The sequence below is a fragment of the Plutella xylostella genome, chromosome 10 (genome assembly GCF_932276165.1).
Source record: "Plutella xylostella chromosome 10, ilPluXylo3.1, whole genome shotgun sequence".
NCBI lineage: Eukaryota > Metazoa > Arthropoda > Insecta > Lepidoptera > Plutellidae > Plutella > Plutella xylostella.
Window position 1 is genome coordinate 3,255,126 of NC_063990.1, and position 23,325 is coordinate 3,278,450.

Below are 23,325 nucleotides of genomic sequence, written 5' to 3' on the forward strand. Positions count from 1 at the left end.
GGTGACATGACAGTGACAAAGTGTCAAGTGGTGACTTATTTTTATGGTGGGCTTGTTTTGTTTTGGTTCGATTCGATCACTGTTTATTAACTGAATACGAGTAAATATTAGGCATAAATTACTGGAGCTCTGTAATAATGTCGCTGGCTGATGAATTACTGGCTGACTTGGAAGAAAATGACGATGTAGAATTAGAGGCGGCAATAGAAAACACGAACAAAAACGATGCATTTAACGATTTTGCTGTTCCCCATCCTGTTATACCTAAAGAAGAAGAAATCAAATGTGTTTCTATTCGAGAACTGGCAAAACTAAGGGATTCTGAACGCCTAAATCGAGTAAGTTATATTTAAAAAAACATAACCTATAAGAAATAATTATACAGATAAACAAACTGTGCATTTTCATTTCCTACTCTCCTTACCTTATAAATAGATAGAGGAATCGCCTATGAAATATAGAGGTGTTATCATTCATGTCTACTTAACCTTGTAGAATTGATTTAATCCTTGATTTATACTCTGAATTTACTCATAGTTACTGTTTTAAGGTGATGTCACAAATAGAACTGAATATTGGGAATGACCGCAACAGGATAGAAGTATCTGGATTAATGGAATCAGACCCTGAATACCAACTTATAGTTGAAGCTAATAATATTGCTGTTGAAATTGACGGAGAAATTGGTAAGGTTTAAGTAAATTTATTTTTTTGTAACTAAAAACCCTTGGGGGTAAAACCTTTCATACTTAGTTTTTAACTTAACTTGTGATTTGCAATGTAATTTGTTAAATATATTGTATTATAATGTAATTTAACATACATTAAAAACAAATCATCTTTCAGCCACTATCCACAGATTTGTTCGTGACAAATATCAGAAACGATTTCCGGAACTGGAGTCTCTTATAGTGACTCCGTTGGAGTACATTCGTTCAGTGCGGGAACTAGGCAATGACTTGGACCAAGCCAAGAACAATGAAACCCTGCAAAGCTTCATCACACAAGCCACTATTATGATAGTGTCGGTCACTGCATCCACAACTCAAGGGTAAGATATTTTAGATAGATAGATAGAATATTCTTTATTTGTACACACACATAAAATTAACTTAAATACTAACACATATGTACAAAAATGGTGGTATTATCGCTTAAAGTGATTTTTCAAGACAACCTTAGGGTGGAAGGATTTTTCAATCAAAGAGGGGTCAAGTATATAATTAAAATAAAGAATAAAAATACTTAGCCTCAAATTCATAGACCATATTTTTTATTTACAACATGGTTGTAATTATTAAAATTGACTTTGAAACACACAAGTATTGACTTGTTACATCAGTTAAATCAATTTTGTACCTATTTTAAAGTCTCCAAAAGCTCTATGAATTTGGAAGACGGTTTCTGCAGCTACTACCATAGCCTTTACAAGTACTAGAATAAACTGTTTCGACTATAATAATCCTAACTAATATTATAAATGCGAAAGTAACTGTGTCTGTCTGTCTGTCTGTCTGTCTGTTACTCTTTCACGCCAAAACTACTAAACGGATTTGAATGAAATTTGGTACACATATGGTATAGACCCTGGGAAAGAACATAGGGTACTTTTTATCCCGGAATTCCCACGGGAAAACTTTTTAAGGCGAAGCGAAGCGCGCGGGAACAGCTAGTTCCTTATAAATTATGTTAATATTTTTCAGAAAGCTGTTAACAGAGGATGAGCTGAATGAAATATACGAGGCCTGTGACATGGCTTCAGAGCTAAACAATTTCAAGTCCAAGATCTATGAATATGTTGAAAGTCGCATGACATTTATTGCACCGAATATCACTGCTATTGTCGGTAAGCCCCACTTTTACAGTCTTTGGACCTAACCCATGGAAAATGAATTGACTATGTATCACATTAGTATTTTAGATTTACTGAATAACTCTTGCATTGTCAAAAGACAATATTTAAACTGGAAATGTTCCTCTACATGGGTCCCTCGTGAAAGAATAGGTACTTACTTTAATTTTTTTAAATGCATTTGCTGAAATACATTCTAACTTCACATCAATTATAAGATAATAAGCACTTGCAAAAACCAAGATTCTACTATAATATGCAAAGTTGATTCAAATGCTCAAACAGCGTACAGCCTGGCCTATAGATACTGTTAATTATTGCACTTGTTCTGAGAATCCATGGATGAACAAACAACACATCTTGTAATAGAAAAATTAAATATTTACGTTTCATTTAACAAGGAGGCACATGATCGTCCATGACCTCATCTTAAGCTATTTTTATTAAAGTACTTATAGTTACTGATATAAGTTTTTTGCAACTTCTTCTTCTTCTTCTTCTATCGTGTAAAATGCACTAAGCTAACTTCCTCCAGTGTTTTGCTACTCTTATTGCGAGATCATTGGCCTTCATCAGGTCTCCTTGACTGCATTTTGGGGCATTAGGACACTCTATAAGGTGTGACGTTGTCTGGAGGCTTCCGCAACTGCATAGAGTGCTGGCATTGGCTGGGAGCATATCCCATCGCCTTAAATTGTCCTTCGTCCGGGCAACGCCAGCCCGGAGGCGGTTTAGAGTTTTCCATACAGACCACTCTTCACCCCCTCCAGCAGGCAGCTCCTCGGCTGGCTGGACAAACTGACGCAAGTGGGAAGTATCGGCTCTCCAGCGGCTCAACCTGAACTCCTGCGCTGTCTCGTTAGTCAGCGGTTCGGTTGTGACGAAGCTTCTGCGTGATTTAAGGCGCTGCTGCACTGGAACATGACCATACAGAGGATGGCGCAAGTCGTTCAGTTGTTTCCAGCGCTCTTTGGCCGCAGCGGCCTGTCTGCGAACCGCTGGCGGTGCTATTCCAGCAACTTCATAATAGTCTTCAAATTAATCTTACTTTTTTGACGTTGGTAGTCTTGGTACACACACTTTAACATAACATAAAAAGCCATAGCCTAGTTCTTATCCCAGTATTCTCCCAAACCGTTCTAATACATACAAACTTACTATAGTAAAAGCTACAATAAGAATTTACTTGATTAGTTGTTGTATACGAGTGCATTTTAATGGTAAGCAATTCCTGCACAATATTTTAAACACACACACACTCACACACACACACTCACGGCTTGTACTAATGTACTCCCTTGCGGGGTAGGCAGAGGTGCATTATTGTTATTCCCAATGTAATAGGGGGCGGGCCTATTGCCATTTTACGGGCACATCCAAGACCCGAGAACAAATATCTGTGTTTAAACAAATATCTGCCCCAGACCGGAATCGAACCCGGGACCTTCGGCTCAGTAGTCAGGGTCACTAACCACTACGCCATTCGGTCGTCAAAAGTTTATGTATATTTTAAAGTTTGTATTAAATGTTTTATCATTTTAAATTTTGTTCCTAGGACTTATAATAATAAGTTATATTAAAGGATATATTCTTTTTAGAAATTCCTTATAAATTCTGTCTATATCATGCAATAAATTATCATTATCATAAAATTACTACAAACTACCCCCACTTCCCTACCAGGCGCATCCACAGCCGCCAAGATCCTGGGTGTAGCAGGAGGTCTCTCCAAGCTGTCCAAGATGCCGTCATGCAACGTGCTACCGCTCGGACAGCAGAAGAAGACTCTGTCGGGGTTCTCTCAAGCCGCTACCTTACCGCACACTGGCTTTGTGTACTTCTCGCAGATTGTGCAGGACACTACGCCTGTGAGTTGCATGGATTTTATTTTTTTCACTTATTAGGTCCTCTGACCGTAACCTTATCGTTATTGGTAATGCATCAAAAGCCGCAGCACCATCTCTTCAAGCATCGATGATTCAGTTTATTTACTACTGAAATTTAATGAAAATTTTATCAATTTAACCGTTTGTCTGCTTCAAACTTCAAAGTAAAAAAGCTCTAAAAATTATAATGCTTATTAATTGAATAATTTTAACCAAGGTCATATTTAGTACCTATAAAAATGGTATTACGGTGCTCACTGTTGGTGACATGAATGTTTTATCTTATGGACTGCCTGTAAGTCTCTTTTTAGATATCAGTATTCTAATCTATGTTTATGTTACAGGAGCTCCGCTACAAAGCAGCCAAACTGGTCTCCTCCAAGCTGACACTAGCGGCGCGAGTAGACGCGTGCCACGAGAGCGCGGACGGACGCATCGGACGCAACCTGCGAGAGGAGATCGAGAAGAAACTGGACAAACTACAGGTAGGATTGTACTGAGCCGTTGATGTTGGCGTTCCTCAGGGATTTGTCTTGGGACCACTGTTGTTTCTAATTTACATGTTGGTGTTCCTCAAGGGCCAGTCTTTGGTCCTATTTTGTTTGTTTTTAACGGCAGATGCGATATCAGTGAAGCTTTTAGAATTAATCTCCTACAAATTTATCACTAATCTGTATACAGGGTGAGTCTTTCATAGGTGCACATCCGGAACTAAGATCATTATAACAAAAGTTGTTCAGAATGAAGAGCTCTGTATCATACTTCCGTATTTGCACCTATGAAAGACTCATCCTGTATAGTTGTATACCATGAGAGCTAAACGCATTCGCTTTCCCCACTTAACCTTTATAAACTTACCCTCTTGTCCCCAGGAACCCCCTCCAGTGAAGTTCGTCAAACCCCTGCCCAAGCCCATAGAGCAGAGCCGCAAGAAGCGCGGCGGCAAGCGCGTGCGCAAGATGAAGGAGAGATACGCCATGACCGAGTTCAGGAAGAACGCTAATAGGCTGAACTTTGCTGATGTGAGTATTGCAACAATTGTTACATTTATAAGATACATCATTATATTTAGCCTATAGCAGTTTACTGCTGGCCGAAGGCCTCCCCCAATGCAGGTGACTGGATGCGATTTATAGCTTTCCGCATCCAATAATTTATCAGCCACCTTTTGCAAATCACCCCCCATCTGAGATGGAGTGAAAAGACAAATTTCATTTTAATTAAACATGATCAGCCCGTTACTTCTAAATAATCGCTAGAAGTTCACTGATTAAATTCCACCCTGTATGTAACAATAACGTAGCGTGGAAAGGACATCTACAGTATTTTTCTCCCGTGTTGCCGACAGTAAATAGTTATATTGTTCTGCCATCGTTGGTTATCGTTCGTTAACAAAGTACTGTACAAAAAATCCGCTACATAATTTTGAGTGAAAACAACTATAATCCGTTTGGACTCGAGATGAATCATCCCAATTAAGACGCCAGCAAACTCCTTTAAACCGTGACAGTTAATTGCGTTATTTTTCCTATCGCAATTACAACAATGGCGGATGCTCTCTCGTTAGGCGATCACGATACGTAACAATTAATACCGGTATCTTTAACAATTGCTATCGGCGTTACCGTTGTGGCACCCCTGTGGTAATGTGACGTCACGCTCGAAGCGCAGAAGGCGGGTTACTCTATACTGACGAAAAACGAACGAACGAGAGCTGTCGTGCAATCGGCACGTTTAATACAACGAGATAAAATCGTGGCTCGGGAAGCAGAGCGCTCGGAAACTTCGTTTTTTTTTCGTCATATATAGAGTGACCCCCCAGATGTGTTGAATAGTTGAATTTCAATCGGCGCGTGCGCATGTTTTTGCGCGTTGGTTAATAGACCGGCGCGCGGGGTCGGTACACAACGGATTGGTGCAGATTAGTGTGGAGACAGCGGAAACTGCGGGCTAATTGGCGATGTGAGCGCGGGGTGGTTGGCCGCAGATAAGTTGTTCTATTTTGTTGTGATTAGAAATATTTTCTGCAAAATTTAGTAGTGGCATTTTATGCAGATGAGGTGCTACGTACAGTCTTAAATTATTTTATCTAGATAACACTAGGTATTGTCGAGGACGACAAAGAGTATTAATTTCTGATGATCTTACGAACCTTCTACATGTATGCTCCACCCGTAATTTTTATTTGATTTCTCCTATGTTATTATTTAAAGTACAAGGTCCAATTACAAGTATACACATCGCCAGTACACTAGTAGGTTACTAGCATACCTTAACTAAACAATAAAGTTCAGGTATGCTAGTAACCCACTATACATACATATTGGCTGGTAATGAACCGTTAACTTATAAACGATACTAACCTTAGTCATACAAAGCACTTCCTTGTGCAAAACGTTAGCTTTAGACAGTCCATTATGTGCCTATAAAGTTGTACCGTACACTCCCTTGATGGGATTACAGCGTTTAAGGGTACCAATTGGCTGCGGGCGACATGTCGCAATGTCACTACTGAGTTTGTACTCCTATAGGATTTATTTGGCGGCTAGCGTCATTACGCTCTGAGACACGTCCAAAGACATAGATAGAAACTACAGTCCATCTATAAAGTCATGAAAATAAGAAGCGAGACTTTTATCATTGTACTTAAGCTATTTACTTGAAGTAAAATACTTACATGTTAATAATAAAATACTGATTGATAATTTCTTTTTAACGGTTTTGTGTTTAAGTAAAGGTAATCCATTATATCGGTTTTATGAAATAACTAGTTAGGATCCATTTCCGTTTTCATGAGTTTATAAACTGATGGACTCTAATACCTAATTACCTTGCGACTGCTGCCACTCCATGTCTTCTGCGGCCAATTCGCACGTTAATTCGCCATAGATAGTGCTGTCTAGTCTCCTACAGCATTCATCGGTATTGTAGGAATGTTTATAAGGCACATCGTATATCGTAGACCCCGTAACGACGTGTGGCTAATGCGATATCATAGCCTTTTGTGGGCATTCCTTGGCGGAGAAATGCTTTGAAGTTGCGAAGTTTGTTTATTAGACTATATCGTGTTAGGAATGGCATGCGGTGGATGATATTGTTGTGGGTGCTATTATCTAGTAGCTGTATTTCGATTCTCGTTCTGATTGATGCGATTTATTTCCGTTTCTTGAAGAGATTTCTATTCCGAAAACCGATTCCAACAGGCATTATTAAGGCATCGGTTGGTCGAACAAAAACGATTATATATAGACCTAAGATATCTCTTTCATCTGAATACATATCTAAAAGGTACTTATACCTAATACAATCATGATCATCAGACCGCGATCTCTCACTACCGTCCATAGTCCTCTTACAAGGAGCGCCGCAACCCTCTGTCCTCGGCCTTCATCATCCAGCTACAATCAGCTATCTGTCCACCAATTAATATACCTAACAATTTTCCATTAATTTTATTCTTTAGTGAAAGTATTCATCCCTATTTCATCACATAATAATATCTTTGTACACCAAAGTCGTCTGGAAAATGACTTTTAGTGATAAGACCGCCTTTTGTACCTTTTTGTTAGAATAAGTACCTAATTGTTTCCTTTTCTTCACAAATAAATAATGTCTATCTAACCGGTCGATTTCTCCTGTCAGATCGAAGACGACGCCTACCAAGAAGACCTGGGCTACACTCGCGGCACAATCGGCAAGTCGAGCACGGGCCGCGTGCGCCTCCCGCAAGTGGACGAGAAGACGAAGGTCCGCATCAGCAAGACGCTGCAGAAGAACCTGCAGAAGCAGAACCAGCAGTGGGGAGGCGCCACTACTGTGAGGAGGCAGGTGTCCGGGACGGCTTCGTCTGTCGCCTTCACGCCACTACAGGTATGTAATAATAATATGTGGGGATTTCTCACACACGGCCATCCGACTTCATAATATAGGTAGAGACTAATTTAAAAATGTTAGTTGTATAAGCTGCTGGTGTTCCAGTTTAAATAAATAAATAAATAAATAAATGAGACTGTAGAATAGAATGTATAATTTCAGTTAAAGTAAAAATTTACAATTATTTGTTGATTGTCAAGATTATGATTCCACCACCATTCATCGAGCATCTTTTGAACTTTTTATGTGTGAGAGAGGGTGAATGTTGATGTGTGTCCGTGGCTCGGGAAGGATACTTTTAGATGTGGACCAATGAATGTAGATATCAAGCTATGGTGGTATAGCTCTAGTGGTAATAGATTAATTTCCTAGAGCTGCATAACACGTATCTGGTGGCAAGAGACCCTTAAACTGAAACTACTTATTTCGTCAAGCAAGAGTACCATTCCAGAAATGGTACGAATGAAACCTAGTTTAATACGGTCGTCTTTGAGGGTTACTGCAGACTGTAGGTAAGTATCATCAAGATCAGAACGTTTACAAGGTCGTTGCACAATAGACGTCATCAAAATTAAAAACTCTATTAGTATATCATTGAAGTTTTATCGCACTATTAAATAAATCGACTTAGCTCGCAGATGAGTCAAGGCAAATAAGAAAAAGTCTAGACAAAACTAATGTACCATGTTAACACAGTTTCATAACTGCATACGTTTGTTACTTATATGGCTTGATAAGCACGTTTATCATTATTTTATGTAAGAACGGTTTGTTTGGCCGTGTTGTAAGTTCTTATGGGTTTGGCAGCTGTTTAAACGTTCCTGACCTATATTTTTAGATTATGTATATTATAACAAATGTGTAAGTACAAGTACAAGTAAATGTGTGTTTAAAACAAATTTGAATTAGATAAAATATACATTCATCATGAAGTTATAAAAAATGCTTGACAAAGTTTCCAAATTACATTGGTTTATTGCCAACATCCCTTTCGTTTGAGCATGTTCTTCTGAACAATAAATAGCTCCTACTACCACGGCCTAATTGCGACAATTCACAAACGAGCATATCATAAACCAATTACCTATGTGCTAGATTTAAATACCTTTCTAAAGGAAGTCGCGGGAAGTGCGGCAATAATATGTATTCACTTAATTACAACTGCACCATTCCCAAAGGAAATAAGAATGTGGTTTATTGATTAATCAGTGCGAACGAACGCAATATTACACGTTTCCTTTAATCTTAACCACGTACACTGCAATTTAGTTTTCATTTATATGTAAATACGGTAATCGATTGCGCCAATAGGATATTAAATCAGGTTGCATGGAAACCGACCTTTTTTAAATATGGTTTTGGGTTTAAAAAAAGTTTTATTTCTAGTTTATGGTTTCCCGTAGTCGACACGCGATAGCTAAGGCACGGTGTTTGTGCACTTTTTATAGAAATTAAATATATTTTAACTAGATTTATTTATTAAGTGCATGCTATCTTGATATTAGCTTCATCCCATTAATTTAGTTGGAGCACTTACGATTTTTACAGTTAGTGTTATTTGCATTTGAAATAGAATTTATCCACACAGTAATATTTTGGAAATACTTGTCACATCATTTTAAGGATTATGTTTTATGGTATTAACTATGAAAGACATAAATATTTAAATTTTAATCCGTCTCCAGCTTATCAAAAATGGGCTAGATTTTTAGGTAATTTGTTGATATATATGATTTTTTTATAATGTATATGTATCCTATTTATTGATAAGGTATCAGACGCTCCAATCAAAATTAACTTTCTAAATATTCTGAATTAATCGACATCCACAATTAAACAGAATCCCTTTGTTTTTAAAGTGCAAGCTCTACTCTAATAGCTTCATTTTCATTCATCTAAACATTCATTCAGTACGATCAATGAGATTCCTCACAACATTTGCATAAACTGGTGTTTATCAAAGAAGATGCAGCATAGTTAAGTATTATCTAATCCTTTGAATGTACGGGAAAAAATTGTGAAGTATGTCGTTGTCCTAACAAGAGACATTGTTTGTCACAAAGCCGTCACTCGTAATGATATAATACGATAACGTAGATTTTGCCATTCATAAAGACGTGGCGTAGGAACAGCTATAGCTATAACACTAATATAAATAAACGATACGAGTAGGTATATAATGCCAAGGATTTGATCCCGGCATCCTAGCCCTCATTGGCAGGTTGCTTGATATCGATCTGATGAAATCCGCTATGGTACGGTCAGCTTCATAAGTTGCTATACAAAATTGTATATGCCAAACTAACAAACCGTCAATGTATGAATAGTTTGTGAGTGTGGCAACTTATGAATCTGACTGTACCTACCGTATTCTTGAAAAGATTAACTTACTAAAGACATAATTAATTAACAGTGTGCTCGACATCTGGGTATCTCCTTTCAATTCTTTGACCATCGGTTTGGCAGCACCAGTCTTCGTGACAGGCTGGGCTGCATGAGCCAGGCTACATCTCGTAAAATTATCTCACGTCAGACATCTGCATACACGCATACAAGCGAGCGAGCAAGAAGTCGCTTCCCACACTTTTTACCCCCATCAATACCACAGTATCATTCCCATTTGATAGACTACTTGCTGAGGAATTTATATATTTTCTCACACTTGCTAGGAATGTATGTAGATTGAGACAAAAAGCATAGCAATTGTATCTTCGACTAATTACATAACAAGGGACCATTGCAGCACCGCTATACAAGACCTAGAACCTAGATGCAAATAAATATATGGTGTAAATGAGATTTTCTCAACTATTTACATGTAATATGTATAACAAGAAACGGTGTAGTTTCTTGTGGAGCTCTTAATATATGACCTGCCTTTCTAAGAAAGCTTTTCTCCCTTTCTCAGACAGCAAAGCTTATTAGGTTAGTTACGAACCGATTAAAATTAACACCCCATTATCAATATGATTATGACACCATAAATATTAGTTAATGATATAACGACCTTTCTACGCAAACAGGCGAAACTTAAGTGAACGTACTTCTATAATTTATCACTCCAGAAATACTCATAAAACCTCTTTAATACCGAGATGAAACTACACGCTTTTGTTTGCCCCACATTAACTTGCCTTGGAGCTTTCAAATTTTCCTCTATTCCTCTCCCGTAAACAAAGTCGTCCGTCTTTATACAAAAACAAAGGTACACTTGACCACATTCGTGCTATGCGCGTAACACCATCATTACGGTCCTATCTCGCATCGATCAGCCCTTGGACATAAACCTAGATAGCCGCAATCAACTACAGCTAACAACTACACGACCCCTGACACCAAACTCTCCTGATCCTTATCACTACCCCATAGAGCGTAATATTCCCTGATAACAAGCATTTTCACGAGACTAGTAGTAGTAAATGGAATGGACGTCCCCTCACCATACAACTTGATGTTTTCATCCGACAATGCAGTTGATCTTATCAAGGTTATGCCTGGCCGTAGGTTTATGGAGAAGAATGTTATCAAGGCACGCCTGATTATAGGCATTTTGCTCAAAGTTTCCAGATTGGATGAATAGAGGCTGCCGGGCAGAATGGTATTCGAGCTATTTGTTGCAGCTTCTTTATTATTAGATGATACTGCAGTCGCGAGTGTGCCGGTAATAAGTCTAAGTGGAAAGTTATTATATCTGATACATTGTGGCTCTGTAGGCCTGACAGCCAATTTGAGCTAATCAACAATAAGATCAATGCGACCGTTTCCTGTAGGTACTTTTATATAACCTGGCGGAGAAATGCTTTGACATTTAGTTGCAAGCAGGTTGCAAGGGAAAGCAGTCGGCGATTATTGAAATATTTAGGTTCTGTGTAGTACACTATGTAAAGCTTCGCAAGTGGCTCCCCCCAGCGGCCATTTACACGTTTTGCATGTAGGCAGTGGTAAATTGCATCGAGGTATTTCAGTTAATCTTATTACTTTCTCCTTAGCCTAGAATTTATGTGAATATCAGCGTTTCTGCGAACCATTCTGGAATATTTGGCGATCTCACGACAAGTGAGGTGAGCAATATGGAAGGAACTATTATACCTTATTATCTAATCTACTGTACCTAATATTATTATAGTTCAGTAATTCTTCGGAAAATGTCTCGCAATCGTAACGATGACGATCCTTTTCGCCGTGCTGCGGCTCCGGGCGGCGTCGTTCTGGGACCGAGTCCGGAGCTCCAGCAATGAGCTGATAGCAGCGGTCGGCGACGATATTTATGGAAATTGGTTCATTAAGCACTGGCTTTTCATGCACCAGTCGGGGAATAAGAAGTAGGCGAATGCATTTAACATTTTTTTAATTTTAATTGTAATTTGTCCATAGTTTTACTGCCCCTATACAGCACTCTATTATATTTTTATGTTTATTCAGTTTTAAATATTGTACTTTTATTGTATTTACATATGGGTTTATTTTGTGATTTTAATTTTAATGTAACAAATGATGACCTGAAATAAATGATTATTTATTTATTTATTTATTATTTATTTTCCAAATATCATGAGTGAGTATGAATTTAAGGCAAAGAAGAGCCTAAACTATTTCGAGTCCACATTAAACTATAATAAACACAGTTCAAAACTGCATGGGAACTAAATATTTGGTTCTTAAACGACGGTTTTTGTGTCATCTTTTTGCGTATTCCCGCAACATATTATTTTCATATTTCGCTCCTAAGTTTTTGCTTTGTTTAAAAACCTATATCTAAATTATTATTATAATGACAAAAGTACGCAAATATAATCACCGACCGAAAAAATAACTGAGTACAAAAAAACGTTTCATGTTTAGTGTAATATGATAATATTGATAATGATAGAGTTGCCATTGTATCTGATTCCATCATTACCCAGCCTATTGTTATTTATAAAGTTATGCTATGGTGTTTATATACTTCCTCTATGTTTATGTACCTAATGATGTAATTAACATAGACTATGATCTAGATCTTAGTTGACATAATTATGAGCATAAGAATCTACATCATCCTCAGTTGAATGATATATTTTTAATATCTATTTTGTAACAATATTTAGGATCTTAGGAATTATATTCCATGTAAATTCAGGCATGTAGTTCAGAACTACCTCAATGTAAATACAAATTGATAAGAAAACAAACTTTCAAAAGGAACTACGATTTATAACTGCGTTTAATCGAGCACGCATAATCACATAGACTTGTTCCGGTGACCAATGAGTAAACAATCTACACATCCATATTCTGAGCGACCGTTAGTACTTTGTGTACCGCCGCCGCCGCTTCTGTGTAGCAGTTACTAGAGTGCACACTCATTGGATTCTGATTATCATCTCATTAATGTAGACTTAACAAACATTTGTTCAATCTGCCACTTTTTATGCTCAATATATTCTTAGTAAGACCGGAGCTCGGTGTGTATTGTTCCGTTAAGCCCATTTTGCATACATTAGCACGAGCGAGAATGGTGGACGTGACAAAGGCAGTGTGTCGTGTATGCGTATGCGTTTTATAAAGTTAATAGAATAGGTGTTTTTTCGAAAGAGGGCGCCCCGCATAGGGAAAACTATCTTTATTCCCCAGGCATAAGACCCATGCTACTGTATATTTTACAAAGTAACAAATAACAAATGAAAACATACTTACTTTATTCCAAATCAAGACCCATACTGACCTCTCCCGGGCTGTAGAGAGCCAAGAGAAATAAATGGTGTTTCTTTCTCATTTAACCGTCTTTGCAAAAAGGAGGAGGTGTGTAAATTCGCCTGTAGGTATTTTTCCTAATAGTGCTATGTTTGTTCCAGGGTCTGGAGATAGTGAACCCTCAAGCGGCAGAGACGCGGGTGAACGAGGCCAACGCCAAGTACTTCTCCAACACCTCGGGGTTCCTCTCCGTCGGGAAGAATACCACTTAGATGTAAATGTGGCTGTAATAGAAGTCAGTAGATTAATCATTTTGTTTCTAAGTTTTAACGACGCGCTGCTGTGGTTAATCGGACGCATTTGCATTCGAATTGAACCTAAATTGAACGTATAAGTAGTACTTGCAGAAAGTTTGTAGTAGGTTGTTTGAAAAGAAGGTACCACTTAATGTCCAAGAGAGAAATACTTACTGATATCAAAAACTTGTAAATATGCCTGTATCCCATTTAAATACTTACAGAAACCTATGTGGACATTATGAATTAAAAAAATGACCGGTCTAAATAAAGCGAGATCGGAGTAAGCTAACAATTTATTTATAAATTTAATATGAACTGCATTTAAGATAAGGAAGACGGTTCCAATTGATTGATTTACATTACAATAACCCCTTTAACTTCCGATCGAAATAGTATACAGAGAGCAAATTTTGCGAAACGCGATATCTGCAATGTATTGTTGACATAATAAAGCTTTTCGCAGTGTCGAAATACTAAAAAAACTCAAGTTTGTAAATCTCAGCTTTAAATGAACTCGTTTGACATAGGTCTAATATTTCCTGAATAAAAAACTGACAAGTACTTTTGGTTTTTGTTTCAATTCGAGTCCAACAATAGTAACTAAATCCGTCTTTTGTTTTTGGGTATCATGCTATATTGAATATCAGGCTTGGCTTTTCAGAAATGTTTTGCAAACACAAACGGACGGAAACAAGTACAGCTTTAAATTAGGTTTGGTATTGCGTTTTAGTTAGGTTTAACTACACACAGATAGACTGTTTCGAATGCTTCCTTTGTTTTGATATGCCTTACATGATTTTCTTATGTTTAAATTGTAAGTACCTATTATAAAAAAAACCAGTGACTTTATTAAAAAGCTATGAACCTGTCGATATAAGGTGTAACTCCTTTCGCAGCAATCGAATATAGATTGTAGCCGCTCACCTTGAATCTAAAGAAACAACCTTACAAATAAACAACCAACTGATATTGAGGTAGGTACATTTTGCGATACTTTGCTAATGTTCATTTCGGATCACGAGCAATTAAAAAGTTTCAGTGAGATATGAAACCAATAGCTGGTTGAACTTATTCATTGCTCGCGAATGTATTAAGATGACGTGTTCAAACGTCTTACCTACCTAGAAGAAACCTACCGTTTAGTTTGGTTCTAAGCTCCAATTATTAAAATAACGTTTAATGCAGAACGAGAAATGCTTAGTGCGGAAACATGGGAAATGTCGGCTGGTCCGGCCATCCGATTTAAAATCGCTCAACGTGCTAAGGTGAGAGCTTTGCTTGAGTTTTCTCTGATGATTCGTGAGAGAAATGCGGCCATCCTTCGGAGAACTAAGGTAACGGATGTAATTGTTAACATCTGCTGTAGTGGTCGTTAGAAAATAAAATAAAGTAAGTATATTCTGAAACTCTCTCAGCACAAGCTTGCTTGTGTTGGGGTCCACCAACCCGCACTTGGCCAGCGTGGTGGACTAGGCCTAAACCCTTCCTTCATTGGAAGGAGACCCGTGCCCCAGCAGTGGGGACGTAATGGGTCGTGATGATGATGATGATATTCTGAAATGGAAAGTGTTAAGTATATCAAAAGTACTTAGTTAGTCGGGAGGTGCTACTTTCGTGCACCCTTTTCCCTCCGGTGTTCTGTAGGTAGTTACCTACGATGCTCCTTAAAATCAGATTGTGATATAAATAATATTTATATTAAGTATTTAATTACAAATGCAAATGCATTAATAAAACTTGTCCAACCGCTTAAAATAACATAAAAAATATCAAGGTCTTATAACATTTCCTTACGTAAATTTATGTATTCCTTTAGTGCATCTGTCTCAATAGGTTGCCCACATCTCTGCTACCGCGAGTCCACCACTAGTCAGGCATTCGTATAAGAAAGTTAATATAAAAACATTCATAAACACTCACGCATTGACTATTGTGCATCGATTCACCTAGTTTCCTCCGGCGTATCTTATTGTTAGTCCCATTGCAATAGGACAGAGCCAGAGCAAATATCTTAAATTCTTTTTACCCCAGCCCGGAACCAAAGCCGGGTTATTCGGCACAACATCCACCTACCTATCCTACCTTACTATTAGCACAGATAACTAAATAGTGCTACCTAATTAGTTTACTAGTATAGCTAGTGCTGGCGCCAACCAGCTTCCTTCCAGCAACCTTGTAGGCAAAACAAAACTAACTTTTTTCCCATGGCTGACAATCCTACGACGTATCCTACCAACCATAACAATTAAATAAGTACTCGAGATAAATATTTTAATTATCCGTCTATTACCCTAACAAACCCTCAAAACTGCCACAAAATTCTATTAAAACTGTTCTTATTGCGTAGTGCGTAAGGTGCAGTGTTTCACACGCACCGGCCTGAGTTCAAGGACTGCTGTACACTCTTGTTACACAACAGCCTTCATATCCCCGCAAACTGGTTCTTCATAACGACTAAAACAAAAGAACGCGTCGGCTAATGCAGCCACGTTCACATGAAAATAAATAAAATGCATGATAGTCTGCCTCGTGGGCAGCCTTATGAGAAAAAGCGGGTAGCTAGGTATGTTAGAACGATGCCGATGCATCAATCAATAGTGACCGCCTATGTGAGCTTCTAGTTTATGGATGGATGTAAATTGGAATGCTGTCTGTATTGTCAGTCATCGGATCGTAAATAGTGAAGAGAGCTTTATTTGCTAGATTATCAAATTATGGACAGTCATGTATACAGATTTTTGATTTTCGTCAGATCTTTTATAACAGTCTCAATCTCAACTACCTGGAGCTCACAGACCTAAGACTCCACGAGTAAGTATATTTTTAAAATTGAAATCCTTAAAAATATGTTTCCATATATAAGTTCTTATGTAGGTAAAGTTTGAGCATGTTTGTACAATAGGAAACATTAAATATTGACAAAGGTGTCGTTGAAAATTCCGTCTCGCGTTTATTTGCTATGGAGTCATGGATGTGCGTGGGCTCGCATAAGGACAACCACAACCGCAGTCACACAGCTACGACCGGTCCTCACACTCCAAGTCACGCAGCGAAACGATCCAAATATTAACAATGGATCTATTCCACAGTTAATTTAAAGTATGTCGACGCATCGTGCCTTCGAGTGATACAAAGCGAAGTGTTCCAAATGCCATTTCTAGTTTCGTCACGTCAGTGGAAACGTGCGTTTTGACATTCGCGGACGAATACCTGCTTTTAACAATGGCTCAACGGTCAGGCTGAATATTACGTGATGTGATGATATGATACAGGAGAGCTGTTAACGGTTCATTGAAATCGAAAGAGCCCGGCGTGGAGGAAGCAACCTGTTCGGCGCCGGTCGCCGTCCCACCGCCGCCGCCGCCGGCGCAGTGCTCCGCTGTCCGCTAGCCTGCGCGCGCGCATCCCACACGCCTGTCGCCGCATACCCGCGCATACCCGCCGACTGATAAGTGTTGAAGTGTTGTGATAGTGCTGGATATTATAGCATGGTGCACACTGGACTGGACTAACAGGCGCTCACGCCATGGCGAGCTTCGAGGACCTCGCCTTCGACTGGTCCACGCTGTGCCAGGAGTGCCCCGAATGCTGGACCGCTTCAGGTGAGTCACTTACGCATTCCCGGGATGCCAAATTATCGAGTCAAGGTTGGAAACGAACGGGATTATGTTAGTAAACGCGTGCGGAATGTGCTGTCCGAGCTAAAAGGATATCCTTGGCCATGTTTGTTGTTTGTTAATCGAGCGCAGTCGGAAAGTAACGATTGTAAAGTTGCAATTTCATGCATTGGATTCGTACGCACTTGCGGGTACTTGAACTAAATTTCGTAGCGCGCACCCGGCGCGTGCGAAATGTTTTTAATCGTGACATGCAAATATTAAATATTTACGTAAACGTTACGATAGTATACCTATTAGATCGAGGAGCGATGCGTTTTTATCTAATTACTATCTACAAATTGAAATTGTAGTCCGGTTTCTGTTCCTTATAAAGAAATTTCACCGATAATATGCAAATGCACTTCGTAATTATAATAGCTATAGATAGATCAACATGTTGTAAATCAATAAATTAAAATTATTTTGTTAATCGATACTCGTACACATGTACTAACAAGATAAAATATCTGTCATCTACAAGTCATACAATATTACGCGTTTTAAACAAGTTATTTATTAACCATTTCAATCAACATTATTAGCAATTAGCGATTTTATTAGCAAGTATAGAAAGAAGAATTATATTAACTAGATGGAACTGCTTTCTTTCGCCACTTTCAATAAGAAACCAATTTATGAGACAGTGTACATAATCTGTAGGATAGGAAACTTAATTTCTTTCATCAAATGGCAATACAAAACACTCAGGGTATATACAGGGTGGTCCTGTAAGTCAAGGCCAAATTAAACAAGATTAGGTTACTCTGTAATGATAGTATAAGTTTTATAAAATAAATAAATAAAATAAAGATGATATAAAACATATCTTCCATTTATTAAATTGCTCTACAGTTTGTTCCGCTACCGCCAGCAAAACAGGCAAAAATGTGTCACTTTTTTTTCACTCAAACAATCATTTTTTTACTCGGTATAACCTAGGGGTTCCGACAGAGGCCCTGAGCGATTCCGCAGTTCTGAAATTATCAGCACGTCTTGTAGCGCAAATAGGTGTAGGTATGGCAATAGGTTCAAGAGCTAAGCCGTCAAAATACGGCGATTGATGACATGTGATGTCTTCATAAATAAGGCATGTGTATACTCAGTAAATGAAATGTCTTCTTATTATGTATGAATGTTGTGAGGTGTTACAAAAGTGATAGTTTCCGCATCAATAACATCAAGGCATTTAATAAATCTGATCAATTACTAGAGAAAGCAACATCTGAACGTGCCATCGCCATAAAATGTCCAATGTATATGTTAATTTAAAAATATACTAGTACTTGTCATAAAATTGTCTGATTAGTTCACCTTGGTGCGATCATTAATCTTAAGATTTCGGGTATCAGTTGCATCATATTTTATCATAATTAAAATTTGTTTACTTATTTATAAATATTATAGCTTAATAAGGTTTGCGTGCTATAGTGTATGTTAAGTACACTAGAGGACTTTTAAACGCAACAAAACGCACTTATTATCTGAGTCAGACCAGTTCTTAATAAGATGATCCGTAGATGCTGCATTCACTGTACCTCTATGATCATGTCAAGTTGGATTTTTCACACTTTGGTAATAGCATATCGCAGCTAAATCTAGTATTACACCACTGTGTGGTTTATACTTTCAGTTATAAAGTCTGTTGTTGATTGTTTCCACATTTCGTTCACGGTCGATAACGTTTTCATCTTGTTCCGCTGCACATGCATTGTCATTGACCCCTGATTCTCCGCGGTCATTATATATCATCATCTTCATCAACTCCATTTTCCGAACCTTGAAAACGTTTTTACAATCAATAATTGTGATCTCGTGGAACATGAGGTTATGGAGAACTAATGAACAGACTGGCGCCTTCCCTGCACTTTACAATGTTTTATGTGAAGCTATAGGCTGGGTTTTAGATCTTTGAAAATAAATACCTACAGTTGTTCTAAAAGTTACGCAAAAAAATAAATAAAAAAATACACACGTGTTGTTAGAAGAAGATATTTTTTTATCTCCATTACTTTGTGTTATACGGATAACAGCGTTAAAATTAATAATTATAAGGGCCTTTAACCTTTCTGCAGTTGGCAACAACTCTTATGATATGGATATAGATATCATTAAATTTGACCGAATCCTTATCACTGAATGGAACGGAAAGAATTGATAATTATGTACATACCTATCAGTAGCTCTAGGGCCTCAATTTAACGTAATTTTTTTTTTAAATACAGTATAATTATTGTGACAAAGTTTATATTACTTAATTAACGTCTGTGTATCCACTTATATCAAACTAACGAAGCTTCACGCTAGCGATCCCTATTATATTAAACATAAAACTGACGGTACTATAAGAATTATGGAATAGCATCTGTGAAATCTCTATTCATTTAATATTCTACCTCTTACACAATTTATATGTTAACGTGCACGCATGGCGAACACCGGTCAAGGTAGTTCTTTCTTTATGAAAATATATGTATACGGACTTTATTTAAATTAATTAGGTAAGCAAAATGACAAAATAATAGTCGGTCGGTAGGTCCGTTAGGTTCGTAAGCGTAGGTAGTAGGAAGATATAAAAGGTAATTAGAAATTAATGTCTCAATTGTTTGAAATATGCAATTGAAGTAACTATAAGATAAGTAGGTAGGTACTTATAGTATATTTTAATTTTGTTAGCTTAATTTGGCTCGTATAGAGACGCAATTCTTAAGAGGTGAGAGTTTTTATTTGTCATTTGACCGGCTATCTTTGTTAAACCAAAGACATCTTTATCAAACCAAAGCACTGTTACCTAAAAATTATGGAAACCCGACCATAGCTTTTTTATTAATTTAGTTTTTTTAATTCTGTTTATATTTATTTAGAAACTCTCTGACTTTGTTGACTGTATAAAAGGTGCCATTTTTTCACCATTCCAATATTTTTTCTATGATTTAATTTAAAAATATGTAGTAGGTAGGTAGAGGTACTAACATGTTAGGTACACTAATCAACGTTCAAAGTACAACCTAAATAATAAAATATTCGGGTGTCGAAGAATGGAAGTCGCGGCCAGCTGTGTCGCTTGAATAAGAATTAGATGCGAGTGGGTCCAACACCAACAGTTCCGTTAACTTAAACTTTACTTTGGCGGGTCGGCATTCCTTACAACTGATACTTTAAGTAGGATACCATAAGCCTCTTTATTTACTTACATATTTTGCAACAGAAGAGAGTTTCTTGAACATTTAATTGCTGGAAATGATATTCTATAGTAGCCAATAATTTTAAGTCGGTACTAAGTACTAATATGTATAAGTCAATGCTAGTAGCACAATAATATTTTGTTTGGTCTTTCTCTCAGTTTTTTTTGTTTCTCTTTGATCCATGCTCATGTGGACATCCTGTATAGTTGTTATGCAATTTTTCAATTTACATAGTAAATTAATAGGTAGGCATGGTAGATAATATATCTAACATAACAACTGAAGCTAAACACTTTAAGAATAGGAAGGATATTATGCAGATTGCGATGCATTTGCATATAAAATTTACACCGTCCAAATATTAGTATAATCGATTAAGCATCGGCATCGGGATTATTGAAGTGGGTAGGCAACACGTAAGATTTAGACTTTCTCCGGCACGCATAAAGTAGGTAAAATAAATACGGAAATGTATTTTTAGATGAGGAATATGTATAGGTGGCAATATGACTGGAAATATAGGTTGGCAAAAGGCAACAAAAAATATTAGCACATATAAGGCATGCTAAGGAGTAGATTTAGATGCCTTTAGGTAGTAAGCATGTACAGTATGCTGCATACTGTATGCAGAATATGCAGATATAAATATAACCACCGATGCCGATGTAAGTACAGTCCAATTCCAGATACCTATAGCCAAACAGACAACTAGAAAACAATGCATACCCACTTATGTAAATTTGATAAGTTAAGTAGGTAAATTAATTTAGCTTACGTGATCATAAGGAAAATATAATTATATAGGGTAGTATCTTAGCGTTTCACGCGCAAATGCGATTATTTCTGCGCTCTAGCACCAAGTAGATAGTTATTAAATATGCAGTAGAAATGGTCGTGAATAACGCAGTCAATTAATTTATTCACACGACAATTCAAAAATATGCATGGAACTAGAGTCCGGCACCGTTAACTTTGCAGCAGTTTCAAGTGGGAAAACCCAAAAACGAAAACAATTTTATTTTTTGTTTGAACCTAAGTTCCTATGCTGCACTTGGTAGGTACTTTACTTACGTTTTTCTTCTGCATTCATTTAGGAATAAATGTAGTATAGTTAAACTAAAAGAAATATCAACCACCTTTCGCTTGTGGCAAATTTCGTCACGTAGGTACTTACTTATAAATTTATTATAAATGGTATCTTAAATCGATAATTATTGTATTTTTTCATACAGGGCAGTAGTTAAATATAAACTCCGTTGAACCATTACGTGGAGTTCCACTGACATTTTATCATAACTTTGGTAACATTATACCACCTATTCGGTTAATCAAGTTTATGTAATGTTTACAAGATAATTGCAAGATGTCAGCCTGTACCTACATTCTGAGAGGCAACGAAATTCGCAGTGCCGCGTCGCGTGAGATAATTTTATATTTTTCCTTCCTTCTTGTACCTTCATGTAGGTATTTTACACTCAGAAAAGCAGTGGTATCCAGAACCACCAACAACAACTCATTCAGCTCTAACATTTTGGATTTGAAATCTACTGACTAATAGTAAAGTACCTATTTTAAACTGTTGGCACTTAAGGAGGCGGATACGTATCTTTTGTTGAGTAAACCATATATTTTAATAAGCTTTTTACCTTATTCGTGGACCGTAAAATTTTCGATGTAAGATACACAAAAGGAAAACTAGTATCCAAACTATTACCCATAAAAACCCTTTCAATAGCATTATTATGCTATTTAAGAAAAACAAACAAACATTTCATACAATGTATTATAGTGTTACATATTCATGGTTTAAATTGAATTTTGTACATAGAGGAGGTAAATGTGAATAGCGGTTGTTGTGCAAGAAATAAAGCTCAAAATGAAGTGATCAATTTGCGTAACCGTTTCACAAATTGATTTAGGCTAAAATTGTTGCGACAAGCGTCTCAGACAAATCACTTATGTGACTAGGTAAGTAAATCACGTCCCTACTTATCGTTTAAATCGTTACATTGATTGACGAATATAGCAAATCTTGTGGTCAGAGTAGATCATAAACCACAGTCGAATAAAAATATAAGTAGGTACAAAAACATTATATTTATAAAGTTCCTCAAGATAGGTAATTTAACTTTACTCTTTTAAAATTTTGTTATTTTTAGACTGCTGACGGATTATGGTGCATCATCAGATTCACCAGTCTGGTATGGTTTATTTCGAAACTGTGAACAAATATAGTATCGAATAAAGCTAGTCTTGTCACCTGTCAGCCTTCAAGCGACAGATTTGAATAACCGATTCATGTTGGCTAATATACTGCTAATATATTACGGGCGAGATATTATCGTACAGCCTTTCTTACTAAGTAGGTAATCGAATCATCTCTTAGATAGACCGTCCAACATCCATACCATACCTCAGTTCGTCTTTTTGTCTAGTAATTCTATTTGTAATTAATTATAAGTACTTAGTTAGGCACTTACTTTATTTTATTAACCACTAAATAAAGTCACAAATCTTATAATAATAAATCATTGATTGATCCATATTTTGTTAGTAACAATGAACTTAAAAATTATGTTAGTAATGGTATTAAATTAAATTAAAATGAAATATAATAATTAAATAGGTACATTATTTAGCCGCCCATTTACACGGCATAACGTGTGCACACATCAAAGATCGTAGCAGCGGACTGTCTACTCTCTCTGCTATAGTGGTCAGGTCATAACCGAACTAATTCAAAATAAGAGCTCAGTGGAAGACGTATTTGTTTCATTTAATTTACGTTTCTTCTGCACTGACACTCCATCTAGTTCGTATTAAAATATCGTTATACAGGGTGTTGCAAAAAGGGTATACGAAGCCGAAACCTACATGTGCAGCATGGTATATCTAAGCCCG

The 23,325-nt window shown here is 37.1% G+C and overlaps 2 protein-coding genes across 2 annotated transcripts in view; both read left to right on the forward strand.

Moving 5' to 3' along the window:
- Positions 1–13: 13 nt before the first annotated feature.
- LOC105390362 (U4/U6 small nuclear ribonucleoprotein Prp31) lies at positions 14–14,144 on the forward strand. The gene is made up of 9 exons (XM_011561653.3): positions 14–338; positions 551–686; positions 847–1,051; positions 1,704–1,846; positions 3,536–3,720; positions 4,083–4,223; positions 4,611–4,760; positions 7,381–7,608; positions 13,446–14,144. The coding sequence occupies exons 1-9, from the start codon at positions 138–140 to the stop codon at positions 13,554–13,556; spliced, it is 1,500 nt and encodes a 499-aa protein (XP_011559955.2). The 5' UTR covers positions 14–137; the 3' UTR covers positions 13,557–14,144.
- A 2,808-nt stretch (positions 14,145–16,952) lies between these two features.
- LOC105390355 (cerebellar degeneration-related protein 2-like) overlaps positions 16,953–23,325 on the forward strand; it is a 62,335-nt gene continuing 55,962 nt past the window's right edge. The window contains exon 1 of the mRNA XM_011561646.3: positions 16,953–17,185. Within this exon, the coding sequence (XP_011559948.3) occupies positions 17,110–17,185 (76 nt within the window). The 5' untranslated portion in view covers positions 16,953–17,109. The remainder of the gene's footprint in view (positions 17,186–23,325) is intronic.

Coding starts and splice junctions, on each gene's coding strand:
- LOC105390362 (XM_011561653.3), top strand. CDS start 138: ATGTCGCTGGCTGATGAATTACTGGCTGACTTGGAAGAAAATGACGAT. Junction 339..550: donor ATTCTGAACGCCTAAATCGA/GTAAGTTATATT, acceptor TACTGTTTTAAG/GTGATGTCACAAATAGAACT. Junction 1,847..3,535: donor GAATATCACTGCTATTGTCG/GTAAGCCCCACT, acceptor CTTCCCTACCAG/GCGCATCCACAGCCGCCAAG.